Raw genomic sequence first — 17,790 nt, 5'->3', positions numbered from 1 at the left:
GGAAAAGAAGGAGGAGCTCTACTCAATCATCTCTGACATTCACAGAGACATGGTTTCACTGGACACCAGAGCTAAAGATCATGAGACGTACTTGAACATGAGGCAGAGAGTGGAGGACATCATGCAAAAAATTCAGGAACAAGCTCAGCAGAACAAAGATGAGAACAATGACCTGGAAAAGAGATACACATTCTGTCAGGCTCTTCTTATCAAGCTCCCTCAGCTGAAGTCCATGTCTGAGGAGTCGGAAACCAAACTTCAGCTTATCTCCACCGACCTCTACCCATCACAGCAGGCCTCAGAGCAGCAGAGGCTCAAAGAGATCAAGGAGAGCCTTAAAACCCTGGAGGTAACGCTGAATAATGACCTGAAGACCACAGAGTGGGACCTGCTCAAGGACCTGGACCTCCAATTAGAGACAAAAGCCACTGAGGACTTCTTCAGGGGAACACAGGTCAAGCTGCAGACAATTCCCAAGCTGGATCCACACAAGACGGCCATCACTGAGGAATGCCAAAGAGTCGAGATGTTAAAAATGACCTTAGAGTTGAGGATCAGAGCGTTGGAGGTTCTGCAGCAGAAGAAAGGAGGCACACAGAGTCAGGAGTATCAAGCGCTGATGGAGCTGAAAGAGAACGTCCTCAAGGACTGCGACTCACAGATGGTAAGTTCATATTTATATTTCTAAATGCTTTCAGAAATATATTTAGTATTTATTTATTATTTAACAATATTTATATACAGCAGTATTTTTCATTTTAATTCCATTTATTTACTGGTAAAATTCTAATGTTTTCCATACCTTAAATTAGCTGTTAGCACTCTGTGGGTCAGTCTATTTACTGAGTCATTAAGATCCGCTTTATGCAGGTCAGTCTAATCAATGATTTACAAAAAGGATTAGTAATGTGATCAATTTTACTTTATTTTCAAGCTTGGAAGTTATTTTTATTATCACAAAGATTGTTAAAATTTAAATTGTGTTGTGGTGTTTCTTAGGAGGAACTCTTAAAGGTCCAGGAGTCTCTGAATAACTACACACACGATGTTGAAGAAGCGGCTCGGTTCCTGAGGAACATCGAGAACTCTCTGCTGCCCCCCCAGGGCAGCACTGGTCAGTGCAGCGACAGCGTGGAGGTAACCCAGCAGGCACTGACGTCGCTGCAGCAGCAGTTTCAGTCCCACGTGGAGCAGCTCCAGAGTCGAGGCACCATGCATCCCTTCCTGTCCCCACAGAAGGTGGAGCAGCTCCAAGAGAACATCCTGAGTCAACTGCTGGTCCGAATGTCCACACTGCAAGCAAAAGGTCACTCGCGGCTGGAGAGTCTAAACAGGTTGGAAGTTTGATTGTTCATCTGCTACTATCATATCAACCTCTACTAACATGGAAATCATATCTGGTTTTGTGATGATCATTTAGATTTTTAAGAGAATATATTGACTGATATGTGTGTAAATGCAGAGTAGGATATGTTGGAAGGCTGCTCGGGTGTATTTGCAGTGTTTCATCTTGACCAGGAGTGTCACCTTTTTTCCAGGTGTGCAGAACTGAACAGAAATTACACCAAAAGCCAGAGCGAAATCATCCATAGTGTGAAGATGATGGAGAACAAACTTCAGCAGCTCATCTCTCAGAAAATCACGTGTCTGCCTGACTGCACAGAGCAGGAGGAGAAACTAAGAGTACGCTCTGTTCTCACACATTCCTCATACAATGTAACATGAAGATTTAAGTGACGTGGGTTTCTCTCTGCCTCCAGGCTCTGTCTGAGGATCTGCAGTCGCTGATCCAGCATTTGCAGGAGCTGAAGGATTGGTGCTCAGAGCAGAGCTGCCGACGAGAGAGGGAGGCGGCGCTGAATGCCATCTGGAGGCGTGTTTCCAGGCTCCCATTCCTGCTGCAGAAGTTGAGGGAGCGAAGTACAGAGAGGATTGCAGAATGGAAGGACGTCTCTGACAACGTAAGTGCAAATCTAATTAGATCAGAAGTATCAAACTGAATTTCAAGGGCTGTCTATGACTAATATATTCTATTTTTTAATAATACTTTTAAGTGTAGTTAAACATAATTATGGGTTTTTTTGGTTCCCTTTGCAGGTGGAAAAGGCCTCCGTTCTTTTGCAGCAGGTGGAGGCAAACCTTCCCGATGGCAACAGGTTGAGCGAGTCCACTGAGGACCTGCAGGAGCAGCTTCAGCATTGGGAGCAGTTCCAGGACGGAGCAGACTGTGAACACAGAGCCCTGTCCGCCCTCGAGCTCCGAGCTGCGAGACTGTTGGCCATCCCCGCACACCTCGACAAGGCCCCTCCCACTCCTCTGTGTCAGCAGCTGCAGGCAATGCAGGAGAGATATGCCAGGTAAGGGAAAATTTTCATACTGATGTTTTATGGCCCGTCACTGACTACTGATCACCTGATGACTGCAAAACTGGGAAACTTTGAATTTTACTCAACAATGTCTTTATTGTATTCTAAACAAGCCAGTGAAAAGGAAGCCATCATAAGGCTTCAGCAGGTGAACTTAGCAGTAAGAGTCTTTTTCATGTGCTCAGGTTCATGATTTGAGGTAACTCTCTGCATTAAATGAGTGGCGGTGTGCTGTTTTGTTTCCTCAGAGTGAAGCAGAGCAGCAAAGAAGGACTGCAAAAGGCTAGGGTAGAGCTACAGGAGAGAGAGAAGCTCCTTCAGGAGCTGAAGAGCGTCGGACTGAGGCTGGAAGCTGCAGATGGACTTGTGTCTGAGATGCAGCAGAGCAGCAGCACCGAGGAGCTGCAGGTGAGAAACTGATCCTGAGAGACTTTGTGTCCTCCTGATAGAAACATGAAAACATAGCACAGAGTTTCTCACATGAGAAGATGCTCCTCCTTACCCAGCAGAGTGTTGGAATATTTCAGCGCAAGGTAGTTTCTTCTGCTTTTCTGTAAAACAATATTTTGGCATAACATGATTACTGCTTTGGCTAAAATTATATATTGTTATTTACTGTCTTAGTTATTTTTGAGTCTCTAGAAATAAGAGTCTCGACTTGAGACACAACATCAGACCTAAGGTCAAGGGCTTAAGAATGGACTTTAGATTTAAGATTCGATTATACACTTCAGTTAAGACTTAATTTAGGGACAAAGACATGATACACAACTTGGGCTTTAAGACTTGGGATTCTTGAGACTCTTTTTGAGACATGAATTGTGACTGAAGCTCAAAGACCTAATACATGACTTGAGACTTGACATGTGATCAAAGACTTGGAATTCCACTTGAGGTCAAATGCTGACCAAAAGGTTTTTTTCTAAGAAAACCATATTTATGTCGGTCAGATTTCCTTCTTGATAAACTCCTAAACTTTTTTATTTCTTTTGTTTTTTTCATTCCTCATCAATTTCAGGCAGTCTACAGACAGCTGTGTAACCAGAAGGCTTTGCTGCAGTGTGTCATGGAGCGCCTGAAGATGAAATACTCCGACATGAACACTCCGATTCCTGCTGAGATTGACGACCAAATGAAGGAAGTCACAAAGTCACTGAGCAAGGTCCAGGAGAAGGTACACATCAAAACAACATCAGACTTGACATAGAACTCAACTCAAAATTTTATTTTACTCATTTATTCAGTCCAAATTTGTTAACTTTTCTTCCAATTGAGAAGATGACAATAAAAAAAGGAATGTCATGCGACTGTTTGTGTGTCTGAACTCTGATTGGTCCTTCAGGTGGAGAAAGCTGTGGAGAAGAGCGGTCCAGTCCACAAGCTCGGGGCGAGGCTGTCTGAGATCCAAGCTGGTCTTGGATCAGTTCAGAAGAGGCTGGAGGAGAAAAGTCCCACAGTGGTTGAAGCTAAGGTCACTCAGAGGGTGAGTATCGAGGTGACATCCACTTTTGTCGGATGTTTTTTTTTATGCGTGCCTAATTTTGTTGTATGACAATGAAGGCTTTGAATCTTGAATTAACTATAAAGCAGAATTGAAACCATTAACTGACCTCAATCCATTTAAAGAACCTGAAACAAGGCCCGGTTTCCTTAAATACATCATCGCTTAACATTGTTCATGCCGTTCTATTTTAAGCCGATGCCACAGCTGATTGACTTTTTTTACACATTTAAAATTTTTTCAAGTATATGTTATTACACATGACTTTTCTTTACAGTACTATACAGCACTTTGCATGACAGCTTTTAAGTACGTTGTTCTACTTTACAATGTTTTTTGCTATTTGTCTTTACTATCGCTACTTTACATTACCCAGTGAATTTCTTTTTTTTTTTTACGATTGCGTTGCTGTAAGTTATGATACTCATAAGTGTAAAAACATATTCCTCAAATACGAAGCTATTGCGATGCTGAATGCTGATGTGTGTCTGCCTAGCGTGTCTGGGACGAGCTAGATAAGTGGCATTCTCGGCTGGCGGCTCTGGATGTAGATCTGCAGGACTTGGAGAAGCCTGAAGATGCTGTTGTTATCACAGAGAGACTGGTGGAAGTCCAGCAGCAACACACGCTACTTTCCAAACAGGCAGAGCAGAGGACAACCCTCATCAGCAAGGTGAGAGCACCCCAACTCTGTTTTTGTTTAGTCTTTGTATTTTAATCAAAGAGGAAATTACAAACCAGCATGCACACAAAAACTACAATTTAACAAAGGACTTAAGATGAAAATTAGCTTTTCATTTATTAGCTGTAGTTCTAATGTTTTTGTGTTCACTCAGATCCATTCGTGGCGACAAGAGCATCAGGAGATGATCAAAAGCTCCAAGAGCTGGATGGCCGAGGCTCAGTCATGGTTGGCCTCTCCCTGCATCTACACCACCGCAAAGTGTCTGAGTAGCCATGTTCAGGCCCTTAAGGTAGGAGAACAACCCCCTCAGGAAATCAGACGTACGTTTGTCTGTAAACGTGAGTCTGAGCTGATTGTCAGTAAATTTGCACAGACGGTGTTGGACGACTCGGCGCAGATTCGCATCACTCTTCAAGGGTTCAGCTCGCCACTGAAGGAAATGTCGCAGGTTTGTGATGTCACAGATCTCCAGGAGCAGCTGGTCGATGCTGATCGGCAAGTCGCCAAAGTTCAGGAGAGCTTCACGATGCCACTCTCTCAGCTGGAGCACGCGGCCGACGTGAGTCTTTATTTTTGCGTTCAACAGATGCCTGTCTGTGGTCTCCTCCTGCTCTCTCACACTTCTCTGTGCTCATGTTTTTAGGAGGTGGCGGCAATTGAAAGTGAAGTACAGAAGATGGAGAATGACATGACGGAGATAAAGAATTTGCTTTCTGCACCAGAGACTCTTCCCAGACCTAGAGAGGAGAGCCTCAGGGTGAGGGAACTGTTGTTATAACTCTGAGAGTGTGACATTAAACACCTGCAATAAGTATTTTTACTTGATTAACCCTGACTAACTAATAACTCCCTCTTATCTGGACCTTTAGGAGGCAGAGGTGAGGATTCAGACCATGAGGAGAACAGTGGCTGAGATCCAACGATGCAAACCTGATCTTTGTTTGCCGGAGAAGGCCGAGGAGACTCTGACTGTCTTCACTGCAGTGGATCATCTGCAGACTCTGCTGATGGAGCTGGAGAAGGTCAGTCAATCACTATCGGTGCATGTAGGTATGATGTTATTACTAGCCAAAATTGTGCATGAAAAAATATTCATTTTGCACAGTCTGATTCTCTCTCTCGACACTGTCAGCAGCTCACACTCGAGGACTTGGACTAGTGACCAGAGTTGCACTTGAGTCACACTTTCAACAACTACACTTGAAACTCATGGTCAAAGACTTGAAACCCATAAAAGAACTGGGACTGGCAATAAAATAATTGAGACAAAGGGGCGGTATTATGAAAAAAATCACTTTATAATGGTTTTGCTACAGTGATATACATCCCTTTAGCCTCATTCAGAGGGCCTTCCTTGTTATTCCACATTTTGTAAAAAGTCAGCTCCAAATGGGTGAGTTGGATGATTTTCCCCGCTACTTGACATCACCTAGTGAAAACTACTCCTCCTGACAATCCTGGCTCCTCCTACCCTATAAGAATGTAAGCTCCTCCTTCTTAAACTAGCTCACAGCTAAAACAAACACTGCGGTTTAATATAGAATGACATTATACTTTGTCATACTGTATATGTAAAGCTACATACACAAAATGTCTTCTCGGCATTTCACCTCTCCCTGAGGAGCAGTCGGCAGCAACGGTGTAGAACCCATTTTTAGTATCCGTTATATCGCCTTGTATGACCTTTGACTTGATCTGACGTGCGTGACACAATGCAACGCAGCAATTGGACAAAAAAATGATTATCACCTCAAATGCACTGTTCCTGTAGTTAACAGAGATGAGAAGGAGAAGACAGTGACTTAGCAGCTTAATACTCCAGTGAGTGTTTGAAACAGCTGAATTACTCCGCTGCTGCTGCCGTGATAAACACACAGCCTGAAGCGCTGAGACGGACTCACAATCACAATAGCCGTTTAAATAGCCGTGTTTTACTGTAATATGCAGTTTTTGTTTCTAATATTTATTATTAGGAAGCAGAACAGAATCAGTCTAAACATGAAAACTCGTACAATGCAGCACTTCCTAAATTTTCCAAGTTATAGTAGAACCAAAAGCAAACAAAAAGACAAACAGAACAACAAATGTAGTATGTAATTACCATAAAGTCCAAGGATAAGTCACACAAAAACAAACAATCCCACCCACCCTCCCAACCCAGGGGTGCGCTGCCCAGTAGCAGTCCACGTCAAGACAATACACATAAGCATTTTATTTTCCTTCTAAGAAGATGATCATTGGTCTCCAGATCTCCTCATATTCATCCAACCTGTCTACTAGAACATATCTGATTTTCTCCAAGTGGAAGGTATCTGTTAGGCTACTTATCCATTGGCTGAAGGATGGAAGTTCCACTCCCTTCCAACACTGCAGAATCAATTTCTTAGCACAGAGAAGAGCATATGAAAGTAATCGATACTGAGCATTTGAGAAGTTTTCCGAGACCCCCAAGACACCAAGAAGGATCAGTAAAGGATCAGGTCTCAATTGAAACTTCAAGGTCCTTGTCAAAAAAGCAAAAATCTCCAACCAGAACCCCTATATCTTTGGACACAAGACAAAACTATGCAGCAAGTTGGCGTCAGCACATTTGCATTTATCACAGATGGGTGACAGATCCTGATAGATTTTACTCAGTTTCTCCTTTGTGTAATGCAACCTGTGAATAATTTTGAACTGTATTAAATGGTGTCTTGCATTAAGAGAAGAGAACATCGGCTAACAAATCGCAGTGACCTCTCCCAGATCTCCCCCGGTATCTCCAACCCAAGCTCCTCCTCCCACTTCTTTTTAATTGGTTCCATACTCACTTGGTCATGAACTTGTAGTAGTTCATATAAAAATCTGATGGGGTGTTTATCTAATATACTCCTACTAAAACAAAGGTCTAATTTATCTGGCTGAGCATTTCCGAAATTGTGGAGATGCGTTTTGACAAAATGTCAGACCTGAAGAAGCTTAAAAAATTCAGCCTTTGGAATTTTGAAAAGTTCCTGGAGCTGCTGAAACGACGAAAAAGTGACCTGAGAGTAAAGGTCACCAACCCTGCACAGCCCCATGTCCCTCCAACGATCAAAGCCTCCATCTGAAAGGGAAGGTGGAAATGCCGGATTAGCAGATGGAGGCATTGCAAATGATAGAGGTCAAAGTTTGAGCTGAGCCAACTGCCGCCAAATTAAAATGCTATTATGTACAACCGGATTATGATTATAAAGTGATTTTTTAGAACGGATTGGAGACAACAGTACTGCTCCAAGTAAATAGGGTTGACAATCTTCACGTTCTATATACAGCCAGTTGCCAGAAAGGATCGTTTCGTCCAGCCAGTAAGCCATACAGCGGATATTTGCGGCCCAGTAGTAGCGAATAAAATCCGGCAAAGCCAATCCTCCCAATTCTTTCCGTTTGCATAGATGGCTTTTCCTAAATCTAAATGCAGTTTTTTGGCTAGTGTGTAGATAGCAAAAAGAAAATCGCTTTGGTGATCTCCCTCGCAAGAGCAAGGCATGAAGACTGCGTCTGTTGACACGCCCACTCATGAATATGCATGGCACTGCTCAGAAAGTGACTTTTCAGAGTCTAAAACTCTAGAAAAAGTTTGGGAAAATAAACCTCAAATAATATGTTGTTGGGGTTCTTAGAACAAATGGATATGGGTGAAACATAGCATAATACCGCTTCTTTACCTTGATACATTCAAAGACTTCTAAGCTTGCAGACTCGTAGGCCAAAGACTTAAAGGGGAGATATTATGCAATTTTTCATCCATCCCCATTTGTACTAAGAACCCAAAAAACATAGTATTTGAGGGTATTTTCTTTCCCGATTTCACTTGTAACGTCACAAATGTAGAAAATTTGAAACGAACTAATTTTCTCTGTGTTGTAAAACGTACACAGACCACAAACAAACAACTGGATGGATTTAATTCACATTTTGTGTGCTGGTGGACGCTCAATTTACCTCATATGTGATAAAAAAAAAAACTGCAAAAGTTGATTTTTCATACTATGTTCCCTTTAAGACTCCAATTGAGACCAACTACAGATATAAGTTCTTGAGGACAAACATTTGGGACTCAAATCGAGCTTTAGGACTTGAGATTTGACTTTCATAGAATGTGTTCTTATTTGTGCAGAATTTTGGCCAATTCACCAGGTATAACAGCAAGTGACGATGCCTTCACAGCACATCCCCTCTTTGTGTTTTTATAGAAAGTTCCTGCTCTGTTCATTCAGCAGCCTTTCAGTCCCATCCAACAGGATGCTCCTCAACTCCAAACATCAACATCTGAGGACTCTGAGGTGAGTGCAGTCCAATACCAGAAGTTCCTGTTAGGGATCGGATGGGCTCTATCAGATTGAGGCCAATCTTGTGAATTTTAAAGTTAATAGTTGGTAAAAATGAACGTGTTTGTGACATGTCTCCACAGAAGGAGGAACCAGGCCAAATCCAGATTGCCCATGTTGAAGAGGATGTGCTGAGAATATCTGGAGCTGCGCTGCTCACCGTCGAGCAAACCTCACCAGAGCAGCGACAGTCTTGGAAGCCTGAGAGCACTGAGAGCACCGAGGTAAGAAGACATATCTGGGTCCTCAGAACCAGAACCTAAAGTTGTCCAAAAGATAGCATTAAAAGGAAAAAAAAACTGACATGCATGGCCAATAAGTTTGAAATTATTCAACATTACTTATTTATTATTTGCTTTATTATTGTTAAATGTGTTTTTGCTGCTCAAGATTGTTTTTGCAAACAAAAAATGACTAAATACCTCCTCCGTCTTTAAATGTTAATGCCCCCTGCCGCTGTGGAGTTTTTATAACCTTTACTTAGCGATGGCACACTCTGTAAAAATTATGCTCTATAAAATTATAAGATATCTTAATCACTCAAACCTACAACATTAGAACATTAAAAATACTTTTAATATTGATTCCCTACTCACCTACTTATTTTTGAGTTGTAAGGGTAAAGGGTGTAAGAGGTTGTTGTCATTGTCACACTGAGGGGCGGATTCACTAAGATCTGAAAAAAAGGGCAGTAAACCATGTGCGTCCCTCTATCCTTTGGTGGCGCTGTTTCTTTACCTGCTGTGGGGAATTCACTAACATTGCGGCACTTAAAGGTGCGCGTATAGACGTGGTTGAGACCACCCTATTTAAATGACCATTTTGCTTGTTCAAGAGGTGAGTGCACAGAAGCACAAAATGACAGTTGAAGAAGTTCAATTGAAGGCTGGTGGACTTCTCTGTCTGCTGCACAAACATTTAATAATGTAGAAAGCAAAATAAACAAAGAAAAATGTTTGCTTGAAAAACAAACAAAAAAAAAAACAACAACTTTAAAACCTAATGATTTTTCCCCCCTAATTTAATGTGGCTGCTCCATCAGGTCCTGTAACTTTGCTCTTATCAGACCATGGAAAACAGGCAGATTTGGACAGATACCATCCTATTGATCTGTTGAGGCCATTTATCTGAGTTATTGTAGCAACAAAATTTGTCAACCAGTTGATCAGCACCATTTGAAGATGATCTACTGAGCATCATTCAGCAGGTCTGAGCTCCAGAGCAACGCTTGTCACGCACACTCATTTGTAAACAACATTGTGCCATTACTGCGTAAATTGCAGAGCTGATCAGCTGATTCTGGTCTGATGCTCTTGCCATCAACGTGACACGAGAGTTTTATGGTCAAAACGTGGAGAGAAAGACACAGAAGATCCCTGGAGTGGTACGTCTGGAGCGATATCCATGGATCTCCGCACACAGCGACCCTCTGTACCGCAGTCACACCAGACTCCACACATGCGCCGCCGTGGGTGTCCAGCTTTTTCACTCTCACACACACACACACACACACACTTTACTCTGCATATTCTTGTTCAGTGGCTGCTGAAATTGACTATTGTTTTATTTAAATTATTTTCTTATACAAGAAAGGTTAACTGGGGTCTTTTTTTTTATCTCCGCTGTGTTTTGTGTCAACATTTACTGCAGCTGATCTCTGCGTGTGTGTTTGCACCTGCTTGTCAGTCGTACTATTTTCCGGTGCTAAAACAAGCATCGCAAACAGTTCCAGATTTTATGAATTGCATTGTGCTCACTGCATTCATTTATTTGTATTTCCTCCTCCCATTTTTTTGAATCCGTCTACTTTATATATTTATCAGAGGGAAACACACTAAATGGATTGTGGGTGTATTGTGATGCGCTGAAGACACGCAGTCCTAATTCCTTGGGGTTTGTATCCCTTATTAGCACGTGGAGTAATGTTTGCACACATTTTAATAAACCTTTAGTGAATCCGCCCCTGAGTGTTTCAAGGCAGAAATTATAAATAAATACAGTAAATATATATATAATAAAACTTAAAATTTTGGCATCATCAGACTTCAGTGAAATCTGTCCTACGTACCTTTTATTGTTCCCTTAACTTATGATTGGAATTCATCACTGTTTAATGTACAATGCAGTTATTCAGTTGGTTTTTCTGCTTTTAAATGTAATATTTGAAATCTAAAATAGGAGAGTGGTTATGAGTACAGTACTAACAAAATCACAGGTGTAGCAACCTATTAATTCTACAAAGCATTTGAAATGTAGATAAAGTCATCATTATCTATGTGATCTGGTGTTTCACGTATTCCGTAAACATCTATACAATGTATTGAAATGTGTAAGAAAAGCATATTAAAGTCATTTTGTGTTGTGGGGTAAAAAAAATGCTTTAAAAAATTAAAGGTGTTGATCTCAGTGCATGTGTGATGGACGATAACTGTGCTAATCAAATATGTGATGATTCAGATGATGGAGTGATGATGATGATGATGTTTAGTCTCCTGGGAAAGACACTGGCACTTTGATCTGTGATAAATCCGATTGGACTTCAATATGAATAAAAAGCTGGATGAAAGTGCCAGTCTCATGCTTTAATGTTAGCTCCACTAACCTCTGCTCCCCACCTTTGGATACCGAGCCAAGCCACGTATTGGACTGTGAAATCCTGCATGGTTTTATAAAGGTGTAATGTGTGGGCTCAGTGTCCGGGGTGGACTCTAACTCTCCCAATGAGACTGAGTGTGTTTTCGTGTCAGCAGTGGGAGCGTGAAGAGGCCAAAGGACGAGGCTTTATGTGGTGGCTCTGGGAAGCTTTCCTGGGCTCTGTACCCGAGGTAAAGAAGATCCCCAGCTGCTGTGGATCTTTTCAAACTCTCTGTCCTTCCAAACTGTCCTCCTTCATTGTGCTGCAGGGTCATGACACACATTGATCCACTGATGCCTGGGTTTAGTTCATATGTGCATCAGAAAAAGGAAACACAAAAGATGGGAATTAAAAGGACTCCAATCTGGGGTTTTACAGGCAATTACTGATCAATTAAATAAATTGTTATTAAATAGAATTATTAAGAACTCTTCAATAATCTTTTGGATTAAATCAAATATTGCTTAGTATGAACATGCTAGTAATTTACAATAAAAAGTTATGACTAACATATTTACTAATGAAGCTGATCAAATTCAAATCCTTCTTAGATTTTATTTAACTTTGGAGACTTTGTCCAGTCTCCAAATGAGACGATGAGGCTAAAATATTGTGCAGTGAGCCCTTACTTTTCTCAGCATCTAACAAAAAAAGAAAGAATGAGAAACAGTGATACCTTCATATCTGTAACTGTAAGCCAACACTCATATGCCTGAAAAATAATGCATAGATAAAGATGGATACTGTAGATACTGTAGATGTGCAGTAGATGTGTAGATTTAGGAGACTCCATTCATCTTCAACTTCTGGACTTAATTAAACACCCTCACATGTCTGTTACTGTCAGTCTTGTTAGTGTCTCCCACTACATTATATGTCTGCAGTACTTTATACTACATAGAGCGTTTGCGAAATGGCACAACAGTCAATGTCAAACCTAATTTTGAAGCATAATTTTATCCCTGCTTATAAAATTTATAAAACGTTTGCTATGTCATCATATCTTGTACGATTGTTTGGCTTGTGATCGATCTGATTGATCTGTTTCTACGGTGATTGGTCGATCCCGATCCCAGCATCCCTCAGTCTCAATGGGTTGTTTCCAGTAGTTTAGCTATTAGAAGGCCACTGGAAGTAAATATTTGCATTACGATGACACTGCACAGCAGTTTGTTCAATCAGCTGAATAGATTTGACTTCTAGAGACTTTTAGATTTGTTTACATCGTGGAGAAGCACAATCTATTCTCTGAGCCTTTTAGTGACATTTTGACAGGATCCACTGACAGATCACCCCCCGTAACATGGTGAGCACTCACCATAATTACTTGCTTAATCATAACTGTGATTAAATGATTATTGCACAGACTTCATGAGAGATTCATTTCAAGCGCCGCAGCAATGCAAAATCCATAGTTGCTTAAAGTCCCAAATATATCTTGGATAAAACCAGTTTCTTATTCTTGGACGTCACTCTGATATCCTTTAAGTGTTTATTTAATTAATCACTCAGTTAATCTGAAAATGATCTCAATAGTCCATTGACTTGACTGAAGAAGGGCCCAGAGGTACAAAGATTTTGGATTTACCTCATTCCTGCAGCACTCTGTTGGAGTTTCCCATGAGGTGATTTTGTACGAGCAGAGATTGGTCACACAGGAAAATAGAAAACTGCATCTCAGTGTTTAGGATCATTTAAACAACCACTAGTGAGCACTGTGTGACAAGTCTCGTCTAGTCTCTCTCGTCCACACCTTCATCTTCACCTCAGCAATATGTCTCACTTCCCTCCTTTCTTCTTCATCCTCACTGCTCACCTGTGTCACTTTTTTTTTTTTACTGACATCTAGATGGCAGCAACAAACTGTTAAAAAATGAATACACTAACAGCCATTACATTATGACCACTGCTTGCATATATCAGGCTGAGGGGAAAATATCTTCAAATGTGATTGAAAAAAAAAAAAAATGAAAAAAAAATTGAACAAATCTGAAAATAACAGGAGTTGAGTAAACTGCACACTGGCCTTCTTGAATAATTCTGGAAGTTTTTCACTCAGTGTGTGTGTGTGTGTGTGTGTGTGTGTGTGTGTGTGTGTGTGTGATGATGAACTCCTTGGTTTGCCATCAAAAGAAACTTCTAAAGACAGTCCCTATAGAGCAGACATGTGGCCGGCAGAAGCTTAAAGATACATGATTGTCTTAAAATAATCCACTGTTATGTTGAAGACAGCAATGACCCTAAACTACAGCTCCCACAATGCACTTTGTTTGTTAGCCACAAAAGTGACGGCACCCTGCCACTAGATTGCAATGTATCCACATTTGTGTTTAGCATGCAGTTCCCAATTTGGGAAAGCTTCATTTTGTGTGTTTTTATTGTTTTGTGTATTCATTGTGTGTTTTGTTATTTTAGGGGTGGGTTTTTTATATATTGTTTTTGTTGTTGTTGTTGTTGTTGTTTTTTTTGTCTTTTTTTGTTATTTTGTGTGACTTTGTAGTACATTTGTGGGTTTTTATAGTAATTTTGTCGGTTTTCATAGTCATTTTGTGTTTTTTTGGAGTCATTTTGTGTGTGTACCCACTGTTCAGGGAGAAGCCTGGAAAGCCAAAATGAAAACGTAAAGCAGACCTTCACTCCGTCCTCTCTGTATATTCCACACTCCTCTGCAGACTTTTACTAGTCCAATAGTCCAATTGGTATATCTTTGGATATAAGATTTGACCAGCAATTGTTTTACGAAAACTCAACAACCAGTTTGTAAGACTTGGCCTCCAGATTCCTAAATCTCAACCTAACCTAGCATTTGTGGGGTGCTAAGATAAAAAAAAACTTTGATTTGTGGAGGCTTTACCTCACAATTTTCAGGAGTTAAAGGAACTACTGCTCACACAAAGCACACAAATTCAGGAGTGACTCCCACCATGGACGGTGGGTCTCACTGCTGATTTTAAAGCTCACGTTAAAAAAAAAAATTCTTTGAATAACACCTTTCAAAAGCAGAAACGTCACAAAGTGCTTCACAATCAGAGAAATAAAACAGAGTTAATACAAAAACAGTCACAATGCAAAATACAGACAGATTAGACAAAGGCAAGGTATGAACAGTCTTCAGCTGCTTTTTAAAAATGTCCACAGAGGTCAGGGCTCTCAGTTCTGGGGAAGGCCGTTCCAAGTTTTAGGGGGACACGTCCTGAAAGGCACAGTCACCTTTGCGTGGAACAACCAACAGACCCTGGTCAGAGGACCTCAGGGGGCTGCTGGTATTATAAGGCCTCAGCAGCTCAGTGACATAAGCTGGAGCTTGACCATGCAAGGCTCTAAACACAACAATAAGAACTTTGTTCTGGATATGAAAACTGACGGAGAGCCAGTATGAAAACTTAAAAATAGGTGTCACATGAGACCGTCTGGTCCAGTCAACAATTTGGCAGCGGCATTCTGGACCACTTGTAGGCGGTTCACAGAAGTGACACTAAGAGAGAACCTTGCCTGTTTTATGACTTAAAGGGTCTGCTGCAACACGAAAACCTTGCTGTGGTCATAATTTAATGGGTAATATGTGTGTGTTCTGGTAATGCATGACCTTGTTTGAGCCTGTGTGCGTTTTGATCTTGGATTCTAAGTAGATGTCAGTAACTGTTCTGGTTGTTGGTGTCAGGAATCTTCAGCCGAAGCTTCAGCAGAGCCTGAAGCAGCTTCTGGACCAAGTACTGAGGAGACAGCAGAGGATGAGGAGGTATACCAATCGTGAACACATCTTACAGTAACCTCTAAGATTAACCGTGTCCCTGATCAGTAAAGTCAGTAGAAGGTTTTAGATTTTGAAACCGGGTCAGAACGACTGAATTTCTAAGCCATTAATGATGATTAAAAGTGTAAATACCAGGAGTCTCTAACAAAGCATGTAACTGAGTGACCACCCCACCGATTTTCTAACCCTAACCATGTTCCTTCAGGACGTCGAAGGCCCCACTGACTCCACAGAAGCTGAAGGAGGTGAGGAAGCTGAAGGAGCTGAGGAAGCTGAAGTAGCTGAGGAAGCTCAAGAAGGCGAACCAAAGCTTCTGGTCAGAACACGGCAAACTTCGGAGTCACCGGTAAAGACAGACCCCAAACCCAAGTCCAAATCCAAGAAATGTGTCATCTCCTAAATCCTGACATGTCTGCTACTACGCTGTGTCTTCTCGAGTGCTTGAGCTTCTATGATCTTCTAGAGAAAGAAGTGATTGTTGATATAAATGTTTTCAAGCTACAAACTATATCTTCGCTTTAAGCTGCCCCTTCCCTTCCACTGTTCCTAAATCAAATACTCTCTACTTAAAAAGATCATACAAAGACTTGACCTGGTCCAAACCAAAAAATATTCTCAAATAAAGTCTGTTTCCTTCTCTTGAGTTAATCCAAAGATCCAGGTTGCTCTCGACTGGTAATCTCTAAAATTCCTTGAGATTTATTTCTTTTCCCTATTACCAAATACAATCACCTCCATCTTGTCATAATTTAGTTTTGTCCAGGCACTATAATCCACATAAAACTCCTTCTCTTCCAATTTTTTTTATTTTATTTTCATTTCAGGGCAAAATATTTATAAGTACAAACCAAAATTCTTTAGTCTGGTCCTGTCTTGACCTTCCTATATTTTCTAGTTGGCTTGACTTTGGACTCTTGAACAGTTTTGAACTAAAAATATTTCTCCAGCTCTAGTGTAGGTTTACTCTCTTATACTGAGCTAGCAATGGACTTTTTAAATGACCTGGTTACAGTTATTCAGTAATTTTACAAAATGTACACCAAAACAAGACAATAAATTCTTTGGTTTAGTTTTTTGCCTGCAACCCACTGAAACCAGTTCCATCACCCATTTTAGAGTCGTTCCCAACAACTTGAGAACCTCTTGTCTCATATGAAGAGCCGAAATTGCTGCCTGCCTTTATATATACTAAGTGCTTTCCTGTCTCTGAGTGTGTCCATAAGCATAATATAATGCTTTAATTAATCTGAAGAAAACTCAGTCTGGACAGTTTCTAGAAACCAACTTTATACTCCAAACAAATGTATTTCATGCGAATGTGACATTCAACTCACAGCTTTTCTTGAATTCCGAATAAGCCCCCACTTTATTACAATTTGGCTCTTACTGATCTAACTTTTCTCCTTTCACAAAAAGATCCTAATTCCGGTTTAACTCCCAAAAACCGACATATAGCTATAGCCAGGTCAATTGTAGGTCTAAAGAATGTGGGGCATCCCTGATGGACTGCAGCACGGTGTGCCAATCCCTGACTTTAAACCCTCGGTGCATTTACATGGCAAGGGAAGTGTGGATGCTTCTGCTCTGTTTGGGTTTCTCACACTGTAAAGATAACAAGGACAGATGATCCTTACTTGTGTTTACACAAGCTGATAGACTAATGAGGATGTTTAGCATGTGGGATGTGGTTTGTTTGAAGTCTTGCATGGACCTGCTGTTTCTTTGGATTCCTATTTTTTATAAAAGGAGAGAAACAAAGCATTGGCTTAAAGATCATTTCAGTCATATTTCAGAATGTATTATATGGAGGTGTTGATGATTTAAACATTTTAACTTTGTCTCTTTGAGTTTATTTCCCAGCTGAAGCTGATCGTTTCAGATATATAATCAACTTCTACTTTGCGTTATCCATACATGACTTTCATCTGTGTTTTTGTGAAGCTGAACTTAAAGTTTAACCTGTTTACAGACCTGCTGGGTTCATGGAGGTTGTGGATTTTGCTGTCGCTGCAGGAAAGTGTAGGAAATGTTCATGTTTTGTTTAAAAAAAATCTTTTTTTTTTCATTTCTTTGCTAAACAAAAGCTTTTATACTTAAGAAAAGACCATTTAAGCCATGAAAATTGCACTGATGTGCTTTGTTAGACATGATTTTCTTCAATCTCTTTGCAAATATAACTTTTATACTTAAGAAAATGTGACTTAAAGAGGATTTCAGGCCATGAAAATGCACTGGTGTACTTTGATCACTGATTAACACGTTACTGGTTGCAGGTGAAACCTGTATAACCCCGTAAACTGGTGGGCACTTCACATGTAATTAACACATTGATAAAACATCATCCACCATTTTTCGACTTACAGAAGTTGCACCTGCAAACAGCAGCCGTGTCTGATATTGAAAGGCATGTATGTGCTGTAACTTTGGTTCCAGTGTGTCTTTTCCATCCTGTCTGCATTTTCCAAACTAAAGCACCAATAAACCCTCTGCAGTGACTCAA

At 40.7% G+C, this 17,790-nt stretch overlaps 1 protein-coding gene across 3 annotated transcripts; it reads left to right on the top strand.

Moving 5' to 3' along the window:
• The first annotated feature begins 6 nt into the window (after positions 1-6).
• Positions 7-17,790, top strand: LOC114460474 (nesprin-2-like). 3 transcript variants are annotated; one of them, XM_028442371.1, is made up of 18 exons: positions 7-664; positions 1,000-1,334; positions 1,539-1,683; positions 1,761-1,961; positions 2,098-2,357; positions 2,615-2,774; positions 3,385-3,540; positions 3,709-3,849; positions 4,364-4,540; positions 4,704-4,841; positions 4,926-5,111; positions 5,196-5,309; positions 5,422-5,574; positions 8,767-8,856; positions 8,985-9,125; positions 11,652-11,726; positions 15,198-15,275; positions 15,496-17,790. In XM_028442371.1, the coding sequence occupies exons 1-18, from the start codon at positions 50-52 to the stop codon at positions 15,688-15,690; spliced, it is 3,360 nt and encodes a 1,119-aa protein (XP_028298172.1). In that variant the 5' UTR covers positions 7-49; the 3' UTR covers positions 15,691-17,790. The 3 variants fall into 3 exon arrangements, with proteins under 3 accessions (XP_028298172.1, XP_028298171.1, XP_028298173.1); XM_028442370.1 differs by having other exon boundaries at positions 11,649-11,726; XM_028442372.1 differs by lacking the exon at positions 11,652-11,726.

Source organism: Gouania willdenowi, unplaced genomic scaffold, assembly GCF_900634775.1.
Source record: "Gouania willdenowi unplaced genomic scaffold, fGouWil2.1 scaffold_43_arrow_ctg1, whole genome shotgun sequence".
NCBI lineage: Eukaryota > Metazoa > Chordata > Actinopteri > Blenniiformes > Gobiesocidae > Gouania > Gouania willdenowi.
This window is presented reverse-complemented; position numbering and strand designations above follow the sequence as displayed.